The following is a 22988-nucleotide window of genomic DNA, read 5'->3' as shown; positions in this document are numbered from 1 at the left end:
GGGGTGTTTTCGTGGGCAGGTTGCTTGCTTTCTTGGAGGTAGGACGAGAAATTGATGAGAAATCGATTACAGGAGTTGTGGATGGCTATGGTGAATTGGACCGAGTCAGGTGACTGGGGCATATATCTCAGTATGCCTGACTGGCTTGTTCTCGTCAGATCCTTGTCATAAGCGTGCTTACTGTGAAAGCTCGAAGGGATGAGTAAATAATTTTCATTTAATCAAATGATTTCACGCTATCCGCACAGTATATACAAGTACACTGGCTTGCTAGTCGTAGACTACCGTGCCCCAAGAAGACCCTCCCTCAACTCCGCCCGCGCTTGTTCCAAGAGCTCAGGATTCGTGATCATGTCCCACCCAAGCAAAGCCAGGGCCTTGCCTACCCGGATAGCCTCCTGGTGGGCGATGTCGGTGCCCGCCGCTTCCGTGTACGAGGGATGGTGCGGGACGCACCCGGGGGGCGCGTTGATGGAGAAGAAGCTGTGCAGCGTGGGCAAAACATAGCTGACATTTCCTGTGATGAAAGACATACGAGTCAGCATAACTGTATCGCCCCTTATGAGCCTGCCACAGCAACCTCTAGAAGGAGACAGAATGTGAGACTTTTAACGTAGGGAAAGCGTACCGGCATCCGTCGATCCTGTCAGAACCTCATCCGCTTTCACCACCACCTCCCGCCCATAGCGCTTCATATGCGCCTGGTACCGCCGACACAGCGTCTCATTCAGCAGCACATCCGTGTACGCCTCCCCATCTTCCTCTTCGACGGCCACCGCCTCACACCCCGCCGCCAGGGCTCCGGCCTCCACACACCGCCGGACCTTACTCACCAGCGCGCGCAGGCCCGCCATTGACGGACTCCGCACCTGCCAGCACGCTTTGGTTGCTGCGGGAATCACATTCGCGACTTTGGGCGTCTCCAGGATCGCGCAGTGGATCCGCTCCTCCGGCCGCAGCTGCTGCCGCAGCAGGCTCACGTTGTTGTAGGCGCTGACCAACGCGTCGAGCGCGTTGCGCCCCTCCCACGGCGTGGCGCCCGCGTGCGTCTCCGCCCCGCGGAACTCGATGGTGAGTTGTTGTCGCGCTGTCATGGGCATTCCTGCTACTCCGTCGGAGGGCAGGGAGGCGGGGCCTCCGTGTCTGTTTCGTAGGGTTAGTGTCTGTCGCTCCGCATGGTTCCAAGGAAAACCCCTCCCCAATGAAGAAAGAAAGGGAAGAAAGGAAGAGAGAACGAGGCCTGGGAGAGGAACGGGGATAAGGAATACACACCCCATCAACGAAACCGCGACCCCGTCATACGCCCCCGCCCGGAGAAGCTTTACCTTCCCTCCCCCGTTCTCCTCGGCGGGTGTGCCGAGTAACTGTGCCCGGCCTCGGATGTTTCGGTGACGCAGCAGGGAAGAAAGCGCCAGGAAGGCGGCTACGCTGCTCGTCGCGATGAGGTTGTGGCCGCACGCGTGGCCGATTCCGGGGAGGGCGTCGTACTCTGCGTTGAAATTGATCGTGGTCGGTGGCTCGTCATGACTAGCACCATCTTGGGTCGAGGCTGTTTCCGATACCGCTTCAAACGCCGTGGCCAGCCCGTAGGCCTGCCGGGTGACCACAAATGGGTGTGGCTGGGTTTCGAGAAAGGTGCAGAGAATGTCATGGGCGGGGTGCTCGGTGAATGCGGCTTCGGGGTGAGACCAGATCTGTTCCTTGGATGTCAGTGCCGTTGACTGAGGGGGGTGGGCAAGGAGACAACGAAGGAGTTGGTTGACTTGCCTGGTGGTTTAAATCGCGGAGTTGCTGGGAGACGCTGTCGAGCGTGGCATCGACAATCTGGGCTGCTTCTGTTATTGACAGTGCGGGAGATGTGGAGCCCATGGTTGGTGGCTTGGTTAGCTTGGTCAATCGAAGAGTTGGGACACTGGCCTCGAGGAGAGGAAGGGTTGGGCGTATCTGATTGATAAAAGAATTTCTGGATGTTCTTGGCCGAATTGGGCGGAGATGTGCTCCGAATGCAAACATTCCGTTTCCCAGCGTCTCATTCCGCCCGACGCAGCGTTACAGAGGGTCGATGTGGGGCTCATAGTTCTGGGTCTTCGCTATCGTTCTTGTTTAGACTGGTTTCTCGTACCCCAGACCCGGTCTAGACCTCTTTTTAGATTAGGATTAAACTGAAGCTTCGATCATCTCGGGCTGTATCTCACCGTGTAAAATCCTTTCGCCTCGCTTCTATAGATTGATATGAATCAGTTAGAGGGATGTACTCTTTCGATTGATTATCCAATTTACCAACTGTGTCGTCGCATCGCGTCTCAAAGGAGTCATCTTGCCATTTTGATCTCAACCTCCAAATTAGATACATCAGAAAGGGACCAAAGTCTCCACTTCATTTTGAAACTACCAGAACTACAAGCCACCCTCAATCGCTGAGGTATATGTGCGATAAGCTTCATGTGCAAACAAAACACTGTCGAAATCATACCACATTCATCTGGTCAACTGGTTTGCACTCATGACAACAACAACCAACACCGGGAAGCCCCTTCCGAGGGAGGTCCGACCATGTGCGCCCTTGCCCAATCTGTCCCATTGCCGACGTATACTGGAGGATAACGAGAGACAGAAACTCTTCTCCAACAACCTCTCATCAGCCATATCTCTCCAACCATATAGCTGCTCTTATTAGGCAGACTTAATTACCACTATCCTTCCGCCGGTATTGCCACTCCTTCACAACCCGAAATCAGCATGTCCGGCTCAACGTCTCGAGACTCCTCTCAATACTTCTTTGCCGGCTCAATCCCAACGTACAACAAAGTGACGAGAAAGTCCACCAATCACTTAGGCATCTACAGCGGCCTACCCGTCGACGTCGGTTGATCTCCGAGGGTCGAATACATTGTGGATGACCCTCACGTCTCGCGAAGACACCTCCAGATCTACACTGTCGTCTACGACCCGGATGAACCCAGAGACGTGCTCCCGCTCGTCTACGCCAAGGATCTCTCTTTGAACGTCACCAGGTGGAATGGCTCCCGCATGGGCCTTTCAGGAGGTAGCTTCCTGCTTACCGACGGCGATATACTCGATTTCAGCCACGAGACTCAGCTCGTGTTCAACCATCCCGGCCACAGCGCCCAGGATACTGGCCCTGATGTGGAACAAATGGCGGCGATGTCGCTTATGAGCTGCGAGTTAAAGTTCACCAGCCGGAAGCTGGGGCCTGGGGGGTACGGCACAATCTACATGGTCTACCGACGAGACAACGGACGCCAACTTGCATGCAAGGTACAAGGCATCCGGCCGATGAGGAAAGGAATTACCATGACAATAAAAGAGGAATTCGAGAGCAAACAGTGCCTTGCGCTAGAAGATTGCGATTCTGCCGTTCAACAAACGTTTCAAGATGAGGTTAAGAAGAGACTGGATCAGAAATTGGAGGTCATGCGGCAGGAGGCTTTGATTTTGAAGGATCTTTGCCATGTAGGCTCATACCCCCTTTTGAGAAAACTTTGGGGCAGAACGACTGACTCGTTCATAAGCCCAGTATTATCAGCCTTCAAAAGTTCGCGTATTCAAACAATAACTTGTGAGTAGCGATGCCCTTAAACCTCCGCCACCCCCCCCCCCAGTCAAGCATTAACGACAATGACTTACAAATTCCGGGAACGATAAATAAAAAGCTATCTCTTCCAAGATCTCGTCAGGGGAGGTGACCTCTATTCCTATATTCGGCAAAATCGCGGAACACTTGAGAAAATGGAGGCTGCGGGAATTGTACGCCAGGTTCTCAGGGCAATCGATTACCTCCATGACCATAACATTGTCCACCGCGATGTGAAACCTGATAATATATTAATGACCACTATGGGCCCTGGAGACCGGGTCGTTCTCGGTGATTTTGACTGCGCCGTTCGCGTGGAGCCAGGAGACACGATATCAGGAATAGCGGGTACAATGGCGTATCAGGCTCCGTAAGCCAACCCCTTTCAGGGACTCAGTTACTATAAATGAGGGATAACCGAGAAGGAAAGTGAATTGGCCAAGGGACGCTGCACCAAAGCCATCGATATGTGGTCCCTCGGTTGTGTGGCAGCCATTCTCCTCACGGGGCAAATCACATTCGATGCGTCTTCATTACCGGCTCTCTCCGATGCACATGAAGTCCGAGACCGTGCTCGGGAGTTTCTCAGTGGCCTTCTCGAGCTGAACCCAGAGACTCGCATGACCGCCAAGCAGGCTTTGCAGCATGAATGGTACACTAATCGGTCGCACAACACTGGTTTGAAAAACTGTATGTTCGGGCAACCAAGAAATAGACCCCTCAGATCCCGGCCAACCAGATTGTTCCCCTTTCCTACTACACCTCGACGATATCCGAAGACGACGAGTAAAGCGTGGCCGAGGATGACATCGCTACGATTTCTGACTCGGGTTCTGAGGAAGCCGAGAAGGCGGAAAGTATACGGCAGATTACGACCATTAAGAATCACCACATAATACAGTGGGCTTCTCGTGCCAATTTGCAATAACCCCAACTCTGCCGGTATTTAGATGCCATCTTTCTAAGCACCGGATACATGAATCCTTTTTACTCGATTCTTTTTTAAAAGCCATCTAACTATAAGATATATTAGGATTATTAGGGCTATTAGGACTATTAGAGTCTTAAAATTCAGACCGAAGATATTATTATATTAGGGTTCTTTATTAGAAAATATTGTGAAGAATTTTTAATATCAGGGTCATGTTGGGTACCTAGTAGTTACGCGGTCTATTGAACATAAAGCTTTTAAGAACAGCAAAGTTACTAGGGAAATGGGTATTGCAAATTGGCACGAGTCGCTTGCCGTACATAAGATAGATTGTGCAACTAGACTATAGAACTACTAGTATACCCCCCCCCCCCAACACAGCTTATGTAGCCAGGCTTCCATAGCTATCTAGGGGTGGGCCGATATGCAAGGCAGCCGCCGCCATAGAGGTGCAGAATATTCAGAGGGTGAATATTCTTTACCCGGCGTTCACAGACACAATATATCCTACATACGCGGTCTTATAAGCTAGGACTCTAATAGTTAATACGGGAGAATCAGCCGCGCGGCTGTCTCCACCAGTCTCCCCTTCTCGCCTATCCAAATGCGGTATCTCTTGCGGTATCTGGTCCTTGCGTGAAGGTACTGTTGAAAAAAAAGATATAAAGTACGTAGAAAATGTCCTGTCAATTATTCCCCCGACCAAAACAGATCTACTTCTTCGCTTTCTTCCTTTTTCTCACATATCTCCAACATGCAGCTTCTTTGTCTGCTCGCCAGCTGCATCGCAGCAACCAATACTGTTTTCGCCTGGGACATGAACGCCTGGCACGGCACGGAGTGTGGCGCGGCAGGGGGTGCCGAAGGATACGAGGTTGCCGACTACACTTCCACGGGCTGCTTCAACTTCGACATGGAGGACGGATACCGCATCCACTCGGTCAAAGCCGTCTTCAGTGATAGCAAATACAAGATCACCATCTACCCCAAATCCGACTGCGAAGCCGAAACGTTGTGGCCTGGCATTGAGCTGACCACCGAGACTTGTACGGTCTTCAAAGAATGGACGACAGATGAGGTCATCTATTCGTACAAAGTCACTGCGGTCTAGATGAGCACACACCTCGCAGGGGGTTTCCTCTGGCTTCCGACCTACGGATGAATCTTCAATTCCGGCAAGAATTTTTCCTGCATCGATTCTCAGCAAGGATCACGCAGAGACCTATTTGCTTGTCTTTATGCCATCTTAGTGTTGGAGAGGGGCCGCTTGTCATTTGCTTTTGTTTCCTATGGTTTCTGATTATTGATTTTCATTTTGTTTTCTCCTACAAGAGTTCCGCACCTTTCCCTGTTACTGGTCAGTCATTGAGGCATCTGTGGGGCGATTCATCACACTCTCGCCGTGGAAGTGGCTGTTCTGACATGATACAGGCCGCCGTATGGTATACACCTCCTAAGCGCGAGGTCATTTGGCTCGGTTTGATCGCGTCAAGACTTGGTATTGCAGGGTCTGCCTTACATGACGATCCAAGGCGGCATTGGATTGCATTGGCACTTTGCCTGGCTCTAGAGGTAGGTCACGCGCCCCGCTGACCATGTCTCCGCAAATTCAACCGCTTCACTGGCTGATTGATAATGTGAGCTGAGCAGCTCAGATGCAGCTACAACAGGCATCACGAAACACACAATTGCTTCAGCACATTCGATGACACAAATGTGCGCCTCATGTCGAAAAAGAGCATGCGTGATACGCTGGTGCCGCGGACAGGGTTGCACGAGGAAGATGCGGTGGGTGCAAGTATGGCTGCTATGCTGAAAAAAAAGTCGCTGGCACTTGGGAAAACTACATTTTTGTGAGCAGGGGGATAACACACATGCAATGTGATTGATGTTCACTGCGCTTTCCTGGGAATGATACGATTATCCAAGATAAGGAGATGCTCACTCCCTAAGTCGAGTTCTACACATCTTAGGTGGAAACGCCATTTGGCATAATCTATCCACTTTCAGCTTAAATTATTGTCTCTTTCACCTGATTCACCACATCACTTAAGTATAGCATCGTCGTCGAGGAAGCTCAGTACTTGACTACTACTATAATTTTCTCTACATATATGACAATAAGTAATCACTAACTCTAAACGGCTTGATTCTCTCACTATATCAGATCTTAAAAGCCCTCCCTCTTAGCAGATAAGTTGAGGATGGAGTGGGTGTGATACGAGGTATTTGCTGCTCCAGGAACCGGAGCCGCGGCTCGGACCCCGAATTATTTTGTACGGATAAGATAAGCCTCGGTTGTACTGGAATCCTGCCGATTGGTTGGCGGGTGGTCTTTTCCTCTAGGCAGCACTCGTCCTACCTTTATTATTAAAAGTAAGATGCACAAGGTAGGTTTATGATGGCGAATATGAATCCTGACATGTTGACAGAAGCTAGCTCATTGGCATACATACCAAGTAATAACAACGTCTGTTCTTTCGCTTCGGTTGTCATTCAAGTGGAGATGCAGATCTTGCTTCCTCAAGAACCCCACCCGTTGACCCAACGCGGTGGAAAATGGACCCTTGGTACCTTGGCGCAAGAACAAGATCTATGCCTACACCTGGACTTCAGTTGTTGCAGTATGAAATAAGCCCAAGCATCAAGAATAATGCGTGTCCACGTGCCTTGCGCATTGACCTTTTTGTGGCTTGTATTCAGTGTAACCCTGTGACAGTTTGATTTCTCTACTTGTGTATACCTCGGCCTGGCAACCCCATCAACCAACTGTTTATGTTGAACTATGTACACTGCCTTCCCACATGGCATAATTGATCAATTCTGGAGAAGTATATACTGACAAAAGGAAGTCAGAAAACCAAAATCATGCTCAATCTTTCCAGGCTGGATGCACTACTGGACATAAGTATATAACCTCCCCCTCTCGGCCGAATACTCGCCATAGTGGACCCTGGATTGCTCATTTCCCAGCTCGATGCTTGGATCTCCCATCCCGCCCACAACACCCTCCGCCAAGCACAACTTCCCAGTTTCTTACTGCAACAACCCCCTTCAAGTTACCCATAATATATCCCTCTCCCTCCTCGCCGCGGAGAATCAAGCCTCCAATTAGCGGGGCGGATATGCAATCACGCCAACTGTGCCAACGATGGTGTAGAGGCATACATCATGTATGCACCAGGGTATATCATCACCCACACCAGGTTGCAACTCTCCTCAGTGAACCGGGGTTCCAGACTGCTTCCTCAGAGACACCACAATCTGCACCATGACAGAGCCCGCCGGGGAGAAAGCCGTGGACGTTCATCCGACCACGCAACCCCAAGCCCCCGAGAACCCCAGCAGCGACAGCAGCATCGCCGAACATGCAGGCGTCAACGAAAAGGCGCTGCTCCGCAAACTGGACTACCGACTTTTGCCCCCGTTGACAATTTTGTATCTGCTGTCGTTTCTCGATCGGAGCAATGGTAAGCTATTATCTGACGATTGCACGCCTGTGTGATATGGCTAATGGTCTGACTCGGAATAGTGGGAAATGCCCGGCTGGAAGGCATGGGCACCGATCTCGACATGTGTAGGCTACCCAACCCTCTTCAATTGACTCTACTCGAACCCTAGGGCTGCGTACTGACTCTCGCGCAGCAGGAGACCAGTATCTCACCGGCCTGACGCTCTACTTCATCGGCTACGTGCTGTTCGAAGTGCCGTGTAACATCATCCTGAAGAAGACCACCCCTCGGACCTGGCTGCCGACGCTCACGCTGGTCTGGGGCGTTGTCGCGACGCTCTGCGGCGTGGTGCAGAACTACGCCGGGTTTTTGGTGTCGCGATTGGGTAGGCACTGCCTCTGTTGACAGACCTAAAAACAGATCCTCAGGCTAATCCAACTCTATACAGCCCTCGGAATCGCCGAGAGCGGCCTCTTTCCCGGCGTAGTCTTCTATCTGAGCATGTGGTACAAGCGCAACGAGCAACACTACCGCGTCGCGCTGTTCTTCAGCGCCGCCTCGCTGGCGGGCGCCTTTGGGGGGATCCTCGCCTGGGTAGGTCATCACCACCTTGCCTTCACCCTTCACCCATAGGCCCCCAGAACTAATCGAAACCAGGGAATCGCCCACATGCGCGGCGTAGGAGGCTACAACGGCTGGCGATGGATCTTCATCCTCGTGCGCACCCCCCCTTTCCCCTTCCCCCTTCAACTTGACTTACTCCTGATAAATGTACAGGAAGGCTTCCTGACCATCCTAACGTCCCTGGCCGCCTACTTCTGGGTCTTCAACTACCCGTCGAGCGCCGAGTTCCTCACCGACCAGGAACGGAGCTACATCCAGCACCGGCTCAAACACGACAGCGACGCCACGCGCCACGAGACCTTCAGCTGGAACGCCGTGGGCCACGCCTTCCGCGACCCGAAAGTGTGGTTATACGGACTAGCCTTCCATACCCTGTCGCTGCCGCTGTACACGCTGTCTTTGTTTATGGTAGCCCGCCCCTTAAACCTTTCCTCTTCCCGCCCTTCACTCAACCCAACCCTGATATCACTTATAACTAACACCCGCAAAAAGCCAACAATAATCCAAACTCTAGGCTACACCGCCGCGCAAGCCCAGCTCCTGACCGTCCCGCCCTACGCCGTCGCCTTCTGCCTAACAGTCACCACCGCCGTCCTCAGCGAACGCACGCGCCGCCGCGCCCCCTTCATTCTGGGGAGTACGGCCCTCGCGTGCCTGGGCTATATTCTACTGTTGACCGACCCCCGCCCCAGCGTGTCCTACGTGGGGACCATCTTCGCCGCGGCGGGCATCTACCCGGCCGTGGCGATCGTGTTGGCCTGGCCGGCTAATAACGTCTCGGGCCAGACGAAGCGCGCCATCGCCAATGCGCTGCAGATCTCCATCGGGAACCTCGGGGCCGTGCTGGGCACGCAGCTGTATCGGACGGAGACGAAACCGAGGTATTTTTTGGGGCATGGGTTTGCGTTAGGGTATTTGGTGGGCAACTTGGGGGTTGTCGGGGGGTTGTGGTGGGTTTTGAGGCGGGAGAATTTGCGGAAAGAGGGGGTGAGGGGGCAGGGGGGTGGTGGTGGGGTTGAAGGTGGGGATGGGTTTGAGGGGGCGGAGTTCCGCGGGGATGAGGATCCGCGGTGGGTGTTTCAGACTTGATTTCTACATAGTATGTTCGGGTTATGTTATGGGGGAGGATGTGTATGACTATAGGCTGGGCTTATACGTAATAAGTTTGTAGGGCAATGTGCGCGAGATACCCTAAACACCAACACCACCACCACCACCACCACCACCATCATCACCACCCTGCATCGTGATTTTCCTGGGATCACCCACATCAACCACCCGCCCGCGCTCCAGCACAACAACCCGGTCATAATCCCTGATACTCTCCACCCGATGCGCCACCGCCAGCACCGAGCACGACCGGAACGGCTCCTCCCGTAGCAGCGTCTGCACCCGCGTCTCCGTCTCCCGATCAACATGGCTCGTCGCTTCATCCAACAACAAAACCTTGGCGCCGCTGCGCTGCAGCTTGAGAATCGCCCGCGCGATCCCGAGCAACTGCGTCTGGCCGCGAGAGAGCGTGTCGGCGCTGAGCTCGGCGTCCAAGCCCCCGCTGCGTTCGGCGAGCACGCCATGCCAGAGGCCCACGCGGTCCAGGGCGGCGATGATCTCTGCATCGGGATGGCAGTTGCCGGGGGTTGGGTCGGCGTTGAGCCGGACGGTGCATCCGGCTAGAATGAGGGGTTCTTGGGCGATGGTGACGAGGTGTTCGCGGACGGTCTCGCGCGAGATTTGGGATAAGTCGACGTCGTCGATTAGGATTGAGCCGCTCGTTAGGTCGAGCATGCCGAGGATTGCGCCTAGGAGGGAGGTTTTGCCGCTGTTGGTTGAAGGGGGTTTGTGAGAAATGGACGCTGTGGGGTCGAGAGCTGGATGGGATAGATAGTGAATGCACTAGAAGGATAGGACTGACCTGCCGGTGCGACCACAGATTCCGATCTTTTGTCCGGGTCGTATTTTGAAAGACACGTCTTTTAGAGTGGTGGTTGTTGGACTGCATAGGATGTCCATCAGTAACCCTTGCCCTAGTCAAAACCTTGGGTGTTCGTACTTGTACTGCGCTGTTACCGCCTTGAACTCGATCGCGCCGCGGTCGGGCCAGGAAGCTGGAACGGTGTCGTTGTGATGGGTGTCTTCAAGCTGAGTTTCCCGTTCGAAGTCTTTGATGCGGGCAATAGAACCGAGCGAGATCTCAAGCTGCGTCCAGCCCGTGATCAATGACGAGAGGCTCTGGTTGAATGCTTCACAGCGCAGGTATTAACTGCTGGACTTGAAGTAGACATAGGGGAACAAGAAGGTAGACATACAGAGAATGTTGTTGAGCGAGACACCCAAAAGTCCAATGCTAGTCGCTGCCCTCAGGTTGACGGCCAGACTCACAAGGAGAACCGCTTCGGCAGCAACAATCAGGTCTAAGACCAGAGCGAGCCACCTTTGAATGCAGTACAGCAAATAATACGGCCGCTGAGATACATCTAAAAGCTTAGAGCTCTTCTCAGAGAACCTCTTCTGCCAGCCGAAAGCCTGGATTGTACTGAGGCCATTCATAGTATCCATATAATGAGAATATAGCGGGCTCCTGCTTTCTAGATCGAGAAGTCGAAGCTGTCGCGATGTCTTCAGGTAGTAATGCTGCACAACAAACACTGCCGCAATGAGGAACGGTACAGTGATAGCCATCCAGCTCGAGCCGGTCGCAATGAGTGCAGCAGCAGCGATCGCGGTGAAAAGGTCTATACGTTGTCAGTATGCTATCCTGGCAGTTATAGTTTTCTTTCCGCCCGCTGGGGGTTGCCTGCATAACGGTGACGGCTTACTTGAAACCGTGACCAGAAGGCCAACGGGTAGTTGACTCTCAATTAAAGTCATGTCTTGGCTAAATCGATTCAGAAGTGCGCCACTATCCATGGTTGCAAGCGTAGTTGAAGACGCTCTGACGCCAGTTAGCGAGGGATAACCTGGAACAAGGCATCGAAGCACATGTACATACCCCATGACAGTCTTTAGGACAACATAGTGAAGCTTGCGTGCGGTGGATGGCGATATGAGTATCAAGATTGCCCTAGCTTCAGGTGAGCTCACACACCATAGAAACCGTGGTGCAGCTGACTTACCAGACATAACCACCCATACATATGACTTCTAGTATCGCCAACATAACGTAGACTGTCACGTATAGTGCTCTCTGTTCTCCCCCTCGGCTGGTCCATCTCTCCAGCCATATCTCTAGAAGCAAAGATTAGCGGATAAGGTGGTAGGACTGGAGGTAACGTACGGCTGAAGGTACTGCAGAAAACATTAAGAATCACGAAAAGAATGAAGAGCAGAGAACTCGAGCAGCCAATTGAACGCAGATAATATTTATACACTTGACAGTCACCTGTTGACCGCTTCAAGTCACTGAGCTGATTATCCTTGGCTATCTGCGCCGCATCCTCCTCAGGCATGAGGATATTGTTTTCTCTGCCACCCCTAGGCGTGCCTATCGTATCATGATCAGACGGCTCGGGAGAAACATTATCTCCACAGTCATCCTCTTCAAGTGAGCCATTAGAAATGACTAGGGTCTTGTCGGCATAAGCAAGAGATGCAGCTAGAGAAGCGTCAACCACAAAGCCAGCGAAGTCAACGGTTGCCATACTGCACTTACTGTCATGCGTGATGAGAATCACTGTCGAATTGAGCTTCCGAAAAACACCCCTTTTCCCAAACAACCGTTCTAGTATCAGACTCTTGGTATCTGTGTCCAATGCACTGAGAACGTCATCCAAGAGAACAAGATCCTTTCGAGCATATACTGCCCGAGCCAGAGCGATACGATCCATTTGTCCGCCGCTCAATCTAGCACCCAAGCCACTGCCGATCTGCATGTCATCTCCTTCGAAGATAAGGTCTAGGTCCTCGTCGAGAGCACAGGCGTGAAGCACAGCTCTGTACCACTCGTGATCGATACTCTGCGAGTTTTCCTTCTCTGTTGTAACTAACCCACATATTGCGTTGCGTATGGTGGTGTTTGGCAACCACGTTCTCTGCGCACAATAAGCTATGCAACGAGTGGTCAAACTCACCGACCCCGTCTCGCAAATAACCTGGCCAAGAATAGCTCTGAGAAGAGTAGATTTCCCTGATCCCACCGGTCCGCGGATAGTGAGCATCGCACCCCGAAGTACCTCAAGGTTGATTTGGTTCAACAAAATTTTGCCCTCAGGAGCCGGGCGGATGCTAGCATTTTTAAAAGCCACAACCACAACTAGAGAGTCTGTGGTAGTAGGATTGACAGTGAGCGATGGGGTCTGTTCCGCAGCCTCAGGTATCGATTCGGTACAGGCATGGTCAATCGTCATATTGTCTTGACTGTCGTGCAATAGGTGATTTTCGGCAGGAATCAGAAGAAAGCTTTGAATCCTATCGAAACAACCCAATGAGGCTGCCGTAGAGGGGATGGCGCTCAGAAGCTTTGCGGCCGGGTTAGTTAGAAGGGTGATTATAGACAGACTGGTGAATGTTTTGCTGAAATTGAGCGAGTGGCCTTGCACAGCAAAAACTGCAAATGTCAGCGCAGGAGCCAATGCCCAGGGTAGGTTCTGGATCATGTTCTGCCACACGATATGCCATCGATAAGAAGACATTTGCTGCGTCTCGCTGACCCGTTTCATCTGGATGATGTCCGTAAAAGCCCTGCTTAACCCCATTCGCTTCACGACTTGGATGTCGGTAAGCATTGCAGTGATGATTGCAAGGCGCTGTTGCACCGCATCCACCCAGGTCTTTTGGCGGTTCCCAATATTCTTTGATATGTAGGTGCAGGCAAGACTAGAGACTGTTATCCATCAGGATTAGTCGACCCCCTTGTCTGCTTGTATTGTGGGAATTACCTACTCATGACGATTATGACAGGAATCGCACTTACCCACCCTAGGCGGAGCGTGAGGAGGGCAATTCCAATGGCTACCTCGAAGATGCGTGCCCAGCATTCATGCAGCTGGACTAAGCACGCAGATATCCGATCAATATCGGTGGTCATTCGAGTGATCGCGGCTGACCGGTCCTCTAGCTTTCCATCTGGAATGTACAGCATATGCTCGTACACCAGCGAGGAGGCTGCTCCGCGGAACATAGTAATGAAGCGATACAGAAGGTGATTGGAGTGAAGGGTGGAGATCGCTAGACCTAGATACACCAGGACTGTGGCGGCAATGAGACCGTGGCCCCCTTCGGTGCTTTGTCCACTGCCAAGCCAATCAAGAAGCCCGGCGATCAGGAAAGGCTGCGCAAAGGTGAAGCCGATCAGACACATCCGTGGAAACACTGCCATTAGCAAAGGCTTCCACAGCGCCTGACATAATTTCCACGGGAATTCAAAACGCCGTGCTGGGATCCTGCGCTGGGCCCAAACACGCTGGGCCCTTTCGCTGACAGTTGCCGAGTTCAGCGCCTGGTCAAGACCATACATATCATCGATTGTTAGTAGCCGTCGTGATCCAACAGTAAACATGTGATTAAGCCACCACATGAATGACCGATTAATGATCCCACTGGTAGATTCAGGGGGTAGATCTCGATACTGTTCTGTCAGGTGCTGTCGCTTCTCAAGACTCTCAAGCAGGAGCATTGCCAACTTCGATCCTACGCTTACTGTGAAGAGCGCAGGAAGTAGAATTGTCTTCGGGGGACGTAGCCATAGAGTGCGGGCCTGGACTATGTCGAGTAGCAAGGTAAGGAGGAGGTATGCAGTGAGAAGTGAAGAAGGTCTGGCCGATCGGCCATCTTCTAACCAGCATAGCACAAGAAGCTCTATTGCGACTATGAAATTGATCGAGGCTGACGGTACCGAGGCTTTGGTCCGAGGTAAATCATGACGAGTCCAGCACACAAGGAGCGCGAGTTGGATTAGAGCAAAAGTCAGGGTCGCGGTCTATCCTTCGTATGAACTTCAAGTGAAGTTGTCTTGGGGATGGAATGGCTTACTAGCTTGACAAACCGTAGCGAGTTGCGCTGGGTTCGTGCATCTTTCTTGATGAGATAGACAGCTCGTAGCGGAGAGGCCAGCAAGAAGGCAACCGCAGGAAGAATCCCGAGGATGCTCTGTTCGAAGAGAAGCGTGAAATCAAAGCCATTGCGACAGCCCAGGGCCACTACAGGCCCAAAGACATTATCTGCATCGAGCGAGCAATTTGATGGAACTGATATTCGATGATCCAACATCGGATTTTGGGGGGGGAGAAGATGGGAAAGACGAAAGGAACAAAGCAGAAAGGAGGGGAAGCCACCTGCCTTGACACCGACTTATTGTATGCAGCATCGCCCGGCTCTTATCGTCGGAGTCCGCAAAGGGTAATTAGCCAGTAATTTAATATCCCTCGAATCACGAGCAACACAGCAGAAGATGCCACAACAACCGCGATTTCTGCTTATGTCTCGACAATGAAATAATTGTGAAGGTGCAACAAGCAAGTCTAGCAAGTCTAGCAAGTAGAATTAATTCGGGAAAAATAATGATTATATTGATTGAGTGATTGCTGCTAGCAGCAGGGCCATCAGGGACCACAAATTGTAATAGTTGTTGTAGTTGTTGTGGTAGTAGTCGTCGTAGTTGTGGTTGTAGTTGTGGTTGTAGTTGTGGTTGTAGTCGTAGCCAAGTTGTCGTTCCAGGGGTATAAAGTTTTGGGGAATCCAGTCCCGCCCAAAGATAGCCGTCCAGCCGATCTTTCATCAACGCCAATTTTCCTTCCCAATCCCAAGTCCCAAATCCCAATGTCCTTCCAATCCCAATAACTCCCAAGAAAAAGAAAGAGAAAGAGAAGACAAGAAAAACAGAAAAGAAGTCAAAAACAGAGAAAACACGCCAGGAACACGCCAAACACATAAAACACACAAAACGCAATGAACGCAACGAACACCACACACACATCACACACATCACACACATCACACACAACACACACACCACACGCAAAACACAACACAAACACAGAATACAATCCATACACATAACGGGATCGTATAATTGGAAATAGGGAAAATTAAATCTAATCTAACACGCGAGCATCTCTATATGCCTCGCAAATAGCCTACGCCGTGTATGTAATGACATTGAACAACTTTTCAAAAGCAAAGCCAATGCCGAAGCGGAAAAAACAAATAGGAAACACAAGATAATCGAGGTCGCCAGTCAGATCTGTGGAATCACAGATATCCTGTGGTTTGCCCGCATATCGTACATCATCCCAGAAATGACCTAGGGTGCCATGACCAAGGCAAGCAGAGCCATGCGGCAGTAGAGGCCATATCTCATCTGTGTTCCAAGTTAGCGGATATTCAAACATATTAGACGGCCAAGCAACACTAACCTGGCGGAAGTAAGCAGCCCGCTGGTCGAAGTCAACTTCCTCCGAGATCTCAGCATTGCGAGGCAAGGGGTGCATGACAACCATGTGGCTCTTGGCGTGCTTGAGAAGAGCGTTGTCAATGACGAAGGTGTTCTTCAGGCGCTCGTACTGCTCGAGATCGGCGAAGCGCTCCTTCTGAACACGGGTCGAGTACAGAACGTCGGAGCGAGCGACAATCTCAGGGGTCAACTCCTCGGACTCCACGACAAGCTGGCCAGAGGCAACAATCTGCTGGCGGACATCCTCGGGCAGAGACAGCTCCTTGGGGGCAACAAGCTGCACCCGGACGTCGTAGAACTGGAGCAACTTGAGCAGAGAGTGGACAGTGCGGCCGTATCTCAGATCGCCGGTGAAGGTGATGGTGAGACCTCCAACAGTTCCAAGCTCCTCACGGATGGTGAAGAGGTCCAAGAAGGCTTGAGTGGGGTGCTCAACGCTGCCGTTTCCGCCGTTGATGACAGGAACGGGGGAGAACTTGGCCGCAATCTCAGTGCTGTTAGCATCAGGGTGACGCAGGACAACAGCGTCTCCGTAGCAAGCAAGAGTGCGCAGAGTATCCTGAAGGGTCTCGCCCTTCTTGGTGGAAGAGTGCTCAGTAGAGATGGCAATCGTCCGTCCACCAAGGCGCTGCATGGCAGCGTCGAAAGAGGCGGATGTTCTGGTGGAAGGCTCGTAGAACAGGGTGGTCAGCAGACGACCCTTGAGAATGTCAAGCACACCCTGGCGCTGAACACCCAGTCGCATCTCCTGGGCCACGGTGAAGAGCAAGTGCAGATCGGCGCGAGTGAACTGGTTCACCGAAAGCACATGCTTCTGCTTGAAGGGAGAGCGAGAAAGCATGTCCATCAAGGAAGAGGAGACCTGAGGGACGGGGGTGTACAGAGGAGGGCCGAGTTCACCAACCACGGGGGCAGCCTGTTCGGCAGCGCGACGGGCTTGGCGCAGAGGAGTGCCGGAGATGGAGAGTCTCCGGTCAAACGAACTCTCCGGGCGAGCGCGAACCATAGGAGACATAGCCTTCACAGACGGGGAAGCAGGGGCAATCCGGTGAGTAGACATGTCAACTCCCTTGGGGGCGTCGGAGGTGAGCGCGCCATCGAGGCAAGAGGTCTTGCCTTGGAACGTCACACGCTGCACAGCACCACGGACGTTCTTGCCATTGAGGGGGGACCAGCCATGAGGACTCTGGAAAGTGTAAGGGCGGTCAATCTCGATTTCAACCGAGCTGTCGGCCTGATCGTGGATCTCGAAGATCTTCTTAGGGTTCTCGTAAAGGCGAGCGATGATGTCCTCGATAGTCAGGCGGCCCTCAGCAACGGCGGTGAACAGCAGAGGCAAGGACTCGGCGACACCAACGACAGCAGAGCCCTTATCACCAGCCATCTGGTAGGGAATGCTACCGATGGAGAAGACATCAATGGTGCTCAAGTGCTCCCACAAGGCCTTCTGGTCCTCGGCGGAGGGCAAGAAGGACTCGGGGTAGTCATCCTTGGAGAAGAAGAGGGAGAAGATAGACACATCGCAGGTCACCTTGAGACCCTTCTCCTTGCTCAGAGCGATCAGGGTAATGTCCTCCTTCGAAGTCACGTTCATCACATGGATGTTGCGGCTGTGGAGACTAGCCAGGAGCAGCACAGAGGCCAAGTCCGTAGACTTAGCATCGGTGATTATGGGCTTGCTAGAAGGCCAAGCAGCAAAGTGGCTAGTGACAGCAGCGACCTTGCTGATGTTACCGGACAGGTGGTTGAAGGGGATGAAGAGAGAACCAACATCTCCAGTCAACTGACCGATCTGGTCAGCGTTGGTCGAAGTCGCCGAAACAGAGAAGTTGAAGTCACAGAAGGCACCCTTCTGGGCATTCTTCTGGACAACCTTGAGCGCGGCCGCTTCGGTAACCGAGGCATCAACACCCACGGGCATGACGCGCACCATGCTGAAACCGGAGGCAATGGAAGCCTTGGTCATGAGCTCGAAATCGGCGGAGCCGGGAGTGACCAGGCCGGGAACAAAAGCAGCGACGTTGATCAAACCGGGAAGGATGATAGTGCGGTGGCTAGTCTGGTAATCCAGAGTACGGACAGCGAGATCGTAGTGGCGAGCAATGGCCTCGATCAGAATCTTGGCGTTCTTGACGTTGGTGACGAGAGGAGTCTGGTAGTCAACGGCCATACGACGAGTACGGTAACCCTTACTCATGTAGTTGGCAGGGCGTCTGAAGCGGTTGTTGGACGGCAAGTTGATGTACAGATCGATGAGGTTGTTGGCCAAGTGCTGAGTGAGAGAGTACTCGGACTTGATGTCTTCCTCTTCACCAGGCAAGATTTCAAGGAACTTGCAGGGAATGCCGTTTTCCTTGAGGAAATCAGCGGTACCAGCGGTGGCAAACAGGTTGTACTGCAGCTGGTGAAGCTTGCGAATGGATGGGAGCATCTCCATCTTCTCCTTGTAGGATCCAATGGAGAAGAGAATGTTGCGCTTGGGAAGACGGAAACCAGTGGAGATCAAGCCCTTGAGGTAGGCCTCGTACTTGTCACGTCCGAAAGAAGCGACTTCACCGGTCGAAGCCATCTCAACACCTAGAACAGGATCGGCACCCGAGAGGCGAGAGAAGGAGAATTGCGGAACCTTCACACCGACGTAGTCCTTAGGAATGGAGACAGGAGGATATTCGGCGAAGGGCACTCCGATCATGGCCTTGGTAGCCATCTCGATGAGGTCGACACCCATAGTCTTGGACACGAAGGGGAAAGAGCGGGAAGCTCTCACGTTGCACTCGATAACCTTGATATCGTTGTCCTTGGCAATAAACTGGATGTTGTAAGGACCGGTGACATTGAGAGCATTACCGATCTTTCTGGTGGCCTCTTCAATGCGGCGGACGGTTTCAGGGTCCAAGTCCTGAGGAGGCAGGATCAAGGTAGCGTCACCAGAGTGGACACCAGCGTTCTCAACGTGCTCGGAGATGAAGTGTCCGACCATAACACCGTTACGAGCGACAGCATCCATCTCGATCTCCTTTGCGTTCTCAATGTACTTGGTGATGACAACGGGGTGCTCACGCGAGACATCGGCAGCCTGGTTGAGGTAGCTGGCCAGATCATGCTCAGAGTAGACAGTGTTCATAGCCGCACCCGACAGGACGTAAGAGGGACGCACAAGCACGGGGTAGCCGACCTTGTTACAGAACTCAGTAGCCTCATCGATGCTAGTCAGTTCCTTCCAGGCGGGCTGATCGACGCCGATACGGTCCAGCATGCGAGAGAACTTGTAACGGTTCTCAGCGCCATCAATCATCTCAGGAGAAGTACCGAGGATCTTGACGTTCAAGCGGTGGAGAGGCAGAGCGATGTTGTTCGGGGTCTGGCCACCCATGGAGATGATGACACCGCTGGAGGATTCCAACTGGTAGATATCCAGAACGGTCTCAAGGTTGATGTTCTCGAAGTACAGGCGATCGGCCTCATCATAATCGGTACTGACAGTTTCGGGGTTGTAGTTGACCATAACAGTCTTGTGGCCCTGTTCGCGCAAAGTGCGAATGGTACGCACAGAGCACCAATCGAACTCGACAGAGGAACCAATACGGTAGACACCCGAGCCAAGAACCATGATACCATTGTCGTTGAAGTTCACATCGTGCTCAGAAGCATTGTAGGTGAGGTATAGATAGTTGGTGAAAGAGGGGAACTCGGCAGCGACGGTATCGATCTGCTTGACGATCGGAACGATGCCAGACTCCACACGCAGACGTCTGACAGCGAGCTCGTTGGAGCTCAAAAACTTAGCCAGCTGACGATCGGAGAAACCAAGCTGCTTGGCGCGCTTGATCAGAGGTCTGGGCACAGTGGTAGCATTGTACGAGGTCATAAGCTTTCCGAAATCGCTGAGACCCTTGAGTCTGCTCAAGAACCACTTGTCAATCGAGGTGAGCTTCCAGATTTCATCAACACTGTAGCCAGCAGCCATGGCGTTGGCGATCGCGAAGAGACGCTGGTCAGAGGGAGTCTGAAGTTCGCCCTTGATGGACATGAGAGCGTTCGTCTCGTTGAAACCCATGTTGTGGAAGTCAACGGAGCGAATGGCCTTCTGAATTGCTTCCTCGAAGGTTCTTCCAATGCTCATGACTTCACCAACACTCTTCATGGAGGATCCAAGTTGAGTGGAGACGCGGGTGAACTTCTTCAAATCCCAGCGAGGGATCTTGACAACGCAGTAATCCAGCGAAGGCTCGAAGCAAGCGCAAGTAACCTTGGTCACAGAGTTCTTGATCTCATTCAGAGGGATGTTGAGACCCAACTTGGCCGCGATAAAGGCAAGGGGATATCCAGTGGCCTTGGAAGCAAGTGCAGAAGATCTCGAGAGACGAGCGTTGACCTCAATAATGCAGTACTCCTTTGAGAACGGGTTGAGGGCATACTGAATGTTACATTCACCAACAACGCCAAGGTGACGGATGACGTTAACTGCAGTTGTACGCAGCATGTTGTAGTCCTCGTCCGAGAGGGTCTGGGAAGGAGCCACAACAATGGAATCACCAGTATGGATACCGAGAGGATCGAAGTTCTCCATGTTACAAACGGTGATACAGTTGTCCCTGCAGTCACGAACGACTTCGTACTCGATTTCCTTCCAACCCTTCATACTCCGCTCAATGAGCACCTGCGGACTAGCAGCAAAGGCTTTGGTGCAGAGCTCTTTCAACTCCTCCATGTTATCGGCGAAACCACTGCCAAGACCACCGAGAGCATAAGCAGCACGAACGATGACAGGGAAGCCGATGCCCTCAACGACGCTGAGAGCCTCTTCCAAATTGGAAGCAGAGGCAGACTTGGCACATTTCTCACCAATGGAGTCCATGCTGCGAGCAAAGAGCTCACGATCCTCGGTGGTGATAATGGTGTCAATAGGGGTACCGAGTACCTTGACGCCCAGAGATTCGAACTCATCCTTGAGTTGAATACCGACTTGCAGCGCAGTCTGACCACCGAAAGTGACGTAAATAGCATCGGGTCTCTCGTGCTTGATGACCTTCCGCACGAAATCGGCATTCACAGGGAGGAAGTAGACCTTGTCAGCAAGACCCTTCGAGGTCTGGATGGTGGCAATGTTGGGGTTGATGAGAATGGTGTAGATTCCTTCTTCCTTCAGGGCCTTGATGGCCTGACTACCGGAATAGTCAAACTCACCAGCCTGTCCAATGCTCAGACCACCACTACCCAAGATGAGGACCTTCTTGACAGAGACACGAGGAGAAGCCTTGACGTTGTCCTCAATAGCGCCACCGGGGAAGGAAACAGCCTTGGTGAGAGCCTCGGGGGAGGCGATAGTGTCCTTGACGGTGTTGATGAAGACATCGAAGAGGAACTCGGTGTCCCGAGGTCCGGGTGTGCTCTCGGGGTGAAACTGGACACTGAAGAATGGACGGCTGACATGGCGGATACCTTCGTTGCTACCATCGTTGGCATTCACGAACAGTTCCTCCCAGCCCTCAGGGAGGGTGGTCGAATCCACAGCGAAACCGTGGTTCTGAGAAGTGATGTGGCACTTGCCGGAGACCATGCTGGTGCAAGGAATGTTGTGACCACGGTTACCGAACTTCATCTTCTGAGTTTGGCAACCAACAGAGCGGGCGATCAACTGATGACCCAAGCAGATACCGAACACGGGAGTGCGGGCCTCCTTCATGGTCTTAGCAAGGTTGTTGACGGTGGTAGTAAGAGTAGCGGGGTCACCAGGACCGTTAGAAACGAAAAGACCGTCATAATCCTTTCCGGCAAGGGTAGGGAAATCGTAGTCCCAGGGGACGACCAGGACCTCGACTCCGCGGGCAAGCAAACAGCGCAGCTGGTTGAACTTGAGACCGACGTCCAAGCACAGGACACGGACCGGACGTCCGGAAGGGTGCTTCAGGGCAATATCCTCGGGAGGAGAGAACAGCTTAGGCTCCTTGATGGATACTGTGATAATATAATCAGTCAAAATTCTTCCTGATTAAAAGTTAGGGTTCGGGAAAACTCACCCTCAGCAACAAGGTTCTTCTTGTTGGGGTCAACCCACTCCGTCTCCTCGAAGAAGGGTCGCCAGCTATCCTTCTCCGTGGGCACTTCGGTAGCGCTGTCAACGGATTCGGACTTCTGGAGCAGCATACGACCAAGCATGCTACCCTTCTCGCGAATACGCTTCGTGAGAGCACGCGTGTCAACACCGTGCATGGCGGGGACGCCCTGTTCCTTCAGCCATTGGCCAAGGGAAGACTGAGCCAGGAAGTGAGAGTAATCTTCTCCGGCATAGGTTGCGACAACCAAAGCCGCCACGTGAATCTCAGTCGATTCGAAGTACTTGGGCAAAGTCTTCAGGAGCTCATCCATGGTCTCCCGAGACGGAACACCGTAGTTACCGACAAGGGGGAATGTGATGACCAGGATTTGGCCCCGGTAGGAAGGGTCGGTGACCGACTCGGGGTATCCTACCATACCGGTCTGGAAGACCAGTTCACCAGCAACGCTCTTCTCAGCACCAAAGCTGTAGCCCTGGTAGACTGTACCATCCTCGAGCTCAAGGGACATCATCCTTCCGTTGCTGTCACGGGTGGGAGAGGATGCGGGAGCAATCACGGCTCCATTGTGAGCCTCCATAGGAGGAAGCGGTTGCAATTCCTTGTTGATCTGGTTGTAGGCCACGGCGCCTCCAGCCAGAGGGCTGGAGGGGAGCGCAACCTCCTCGGTGGATTGGGGCATAGCGGTGGATTGTGGGGGGAGGGGAAAAGGTCCTCTCGGGGACTGTGTGTCAGAGGTATTCTCTCTACCGTAGCATCAGCAGCCTCCAAGATCCTTTTTGTAGAGATGCAAGAAGGAGGGAGGGATGTCGTTTCGCTGCTTCTGCAGAGGAAGAGGAATAATAGAAGAAGAAGAGGGAGACGAGCAGAAATCTCAGAATAAAAATTTTGTGTACGGGGGGCTTATGGAGCTTTCTCATTGGACTACTCGTTTCACCGATCC

At 52.6% G+C, this 22988-nt stretch overlaps 6 protein-coding genes across 6 annotated transcripts; 3 read left to right on the top strand and 3 right to left on the bottom strand.

The window, feature by feature from the left end:
- Positions 1-281: 281 nt before the first annotated feature.
- Positions 282-1869, bottom strand: ASPACDRAFT_49090 (M20 family metallopeptidase; the record flags this gene model as incomplete). The annotated part of the gene is made up of 5 exons (XM_020202204.1): positions 282-517; positions 629-1143; positions 1273-1517; positions 1551-1694; positions 1768-1869. The coding sequence occupies 5 exons, from the start codon at positions 1867-1869 to the stop codon at positions 282-284; spliced, it is 1242 nt and encodes a 413-aa protein (XP_020061012.1).
- An 870-nt stretch (positions 1870-2739) lies between these two features.
- ASPACDRAFT_38234 (uncharacterized protein) lies at positions 2740-3584 on the top strand (the record flags this gene model as incomplete). Its single annotated transcript, XM_020200421.1, has 3 exons — positions 2740-2862; positions 2929-3474; positions 3534-3584. 3 exons carry the CDS (start codon positions 2740-2742, stop codon positions 3582-3584), a joined length of 720 nt encoding a protein of 239 aa, XP_020061011.1.
- A 1696-nt stretch (positions 3585-5280) lies between these two features.
- On the top strand, positions 5281-5637 carry ASPACDRAFT_38233 (uncharacterized protein; the record flags this gene model as incomplete). Its single annotated transcript, XM_020200420.1, has 1 exon — positions 5281-5637. One exon carries the CDS (start codon positions 5281-5283, stop codon positions 5635-5637), a length of 357 nt encoding a protein of 118 aa, XP_020061010.1.
- Positions 5638-7615: 1978 nt separating this feature from the next.
- ASPACDRAFT_1877896 (uncharacterized protein) lies at positions 7616-9691 on the top strand (the record flags this gene model as incomplete). Its single annotated transcript, XM_020198119.1, has 7 exons — positions 7616-7996; positions 8059-8103; positions 8172-8363; positions 8427-8572; positions 8636-8695; positions 8756-9010; positions 9095-9691. Exons 1-7 carry the CDS (start codon positions 7798-7800, stop codon positions 9689-9691), a joined length of 1494 nt encoding a protein of 497 aa, XP_020061009.1. The 5' UTR covers positions 7616-7797.
- An 81-nt stretch (positions 9692-9772) lies between these two features.
- On the bottom strand, positions 9773-14831 carry ASPACDRAFT_1892879 (uncharacterized protein). The gene is made up of 11 exons (XM_020198672.1): positions 14570-14831; positions 13481-14516; positions 12252-13421; positions 11877-12194; positions 11716-11827; positions 11592-11663; positions 11419-11534; positions 10909-11334; positions 10653-10842; positions 10515-10595; positions 9773-10421 (listed from the first exon to the last, which is right to left on the bottom strand). Exons 1-11 carry the CDS (start codon positions 14804-14806, stop codon positions 9794-9796), a joined length of 4386 nt encoding a protein of 1461 aa, XP_020061008.1. The 5' UTR covers positions 14807-14831; the 3' UTR covers positions 9773-9793.
- A 341-nt stretch (positions 14832-15172) lies between these two features.
- Positions 15173-22897, bottom strand: ASPACDRAFT_109457 (bifunctional carbamoylphosphate synthetase/aspartate transcarbamylase). Its single transcript, XM_020195390.1, has 2 exons — positions 22010-22897; positions 15173-21947 (listed from the first exon to the last, which is right to left on the bottom strand). Exons 1-2 carry the CDS (start codon positions 22725-22727, stop codon positions 15673-15675), a joined length of 6993 nt encoding a protein of 2330 aa, XP_020061007.1. The 5' UTR covers positions 22728-22897; the 3' UTR covers positions 15173-15672.
- Between the last annotated feature and the right edge of the window lie 91 nt (positions 22898-22988).

Source organism: Aspergillus aculeatus (assembly GCF_001890905.1).
Source record: "Aspergillus aculeatus ATCC 16872 unplaced genomic scaffold ASPACscaffold_1, whole genome shotgun sequence".
Taxonomy (NCBI): Eukaryota; Fungi; Ascomycota; class Eurotiomycetes; order Eurotiales; family Aspergillaceae; genus Aspergillus; species Aspergillus aculeatus.
This window is presented reverse-complemented; position numbering and strand designations above follow the sequence as displayed.

Excerpts from the sequence above, each read along its gene's own strand:
- ASPACDRAFT_1892879 (XM_020198672.1), bottom strand. The coding sequence starts at position 14,806 with ATGTTGGATCATCGAATATCAGTTCCATCAAATTGCTCGCTCGATGCA. Across the intron at positions 11,828-11,876 it reads TTTCTGCAGTACCTTCAGCC|AGATATGGCTGGAGAGATGG; the intron begins GTACGTTACCTC and ends CTTTGCTTCTAG. Across the intron at positions 10,843-10,908 it reads CTCGCTCAACAACATTCTCT|CATTCAACCAGAGCCTCTCG; the intron begins GTATGTCTACCT and ends TGCGCTGTGAAG.
- ASPACDRAFT_109457 (XM_020195390.1), bottom strand. The coding sequence starts at position 22,727 with ATGCCCCAATCCACCGAGGAGGTTGCGCTCCCCTCCAGCCCTCTGGCT. Across the intron at positions 21,948-22,009 it reads GAAGAACCTTGTTGCTGAGG|TATCCATCAAGGAGCCTAAG; the intron begins GTGAGTTTTCCC and ends ATATTATCACAG.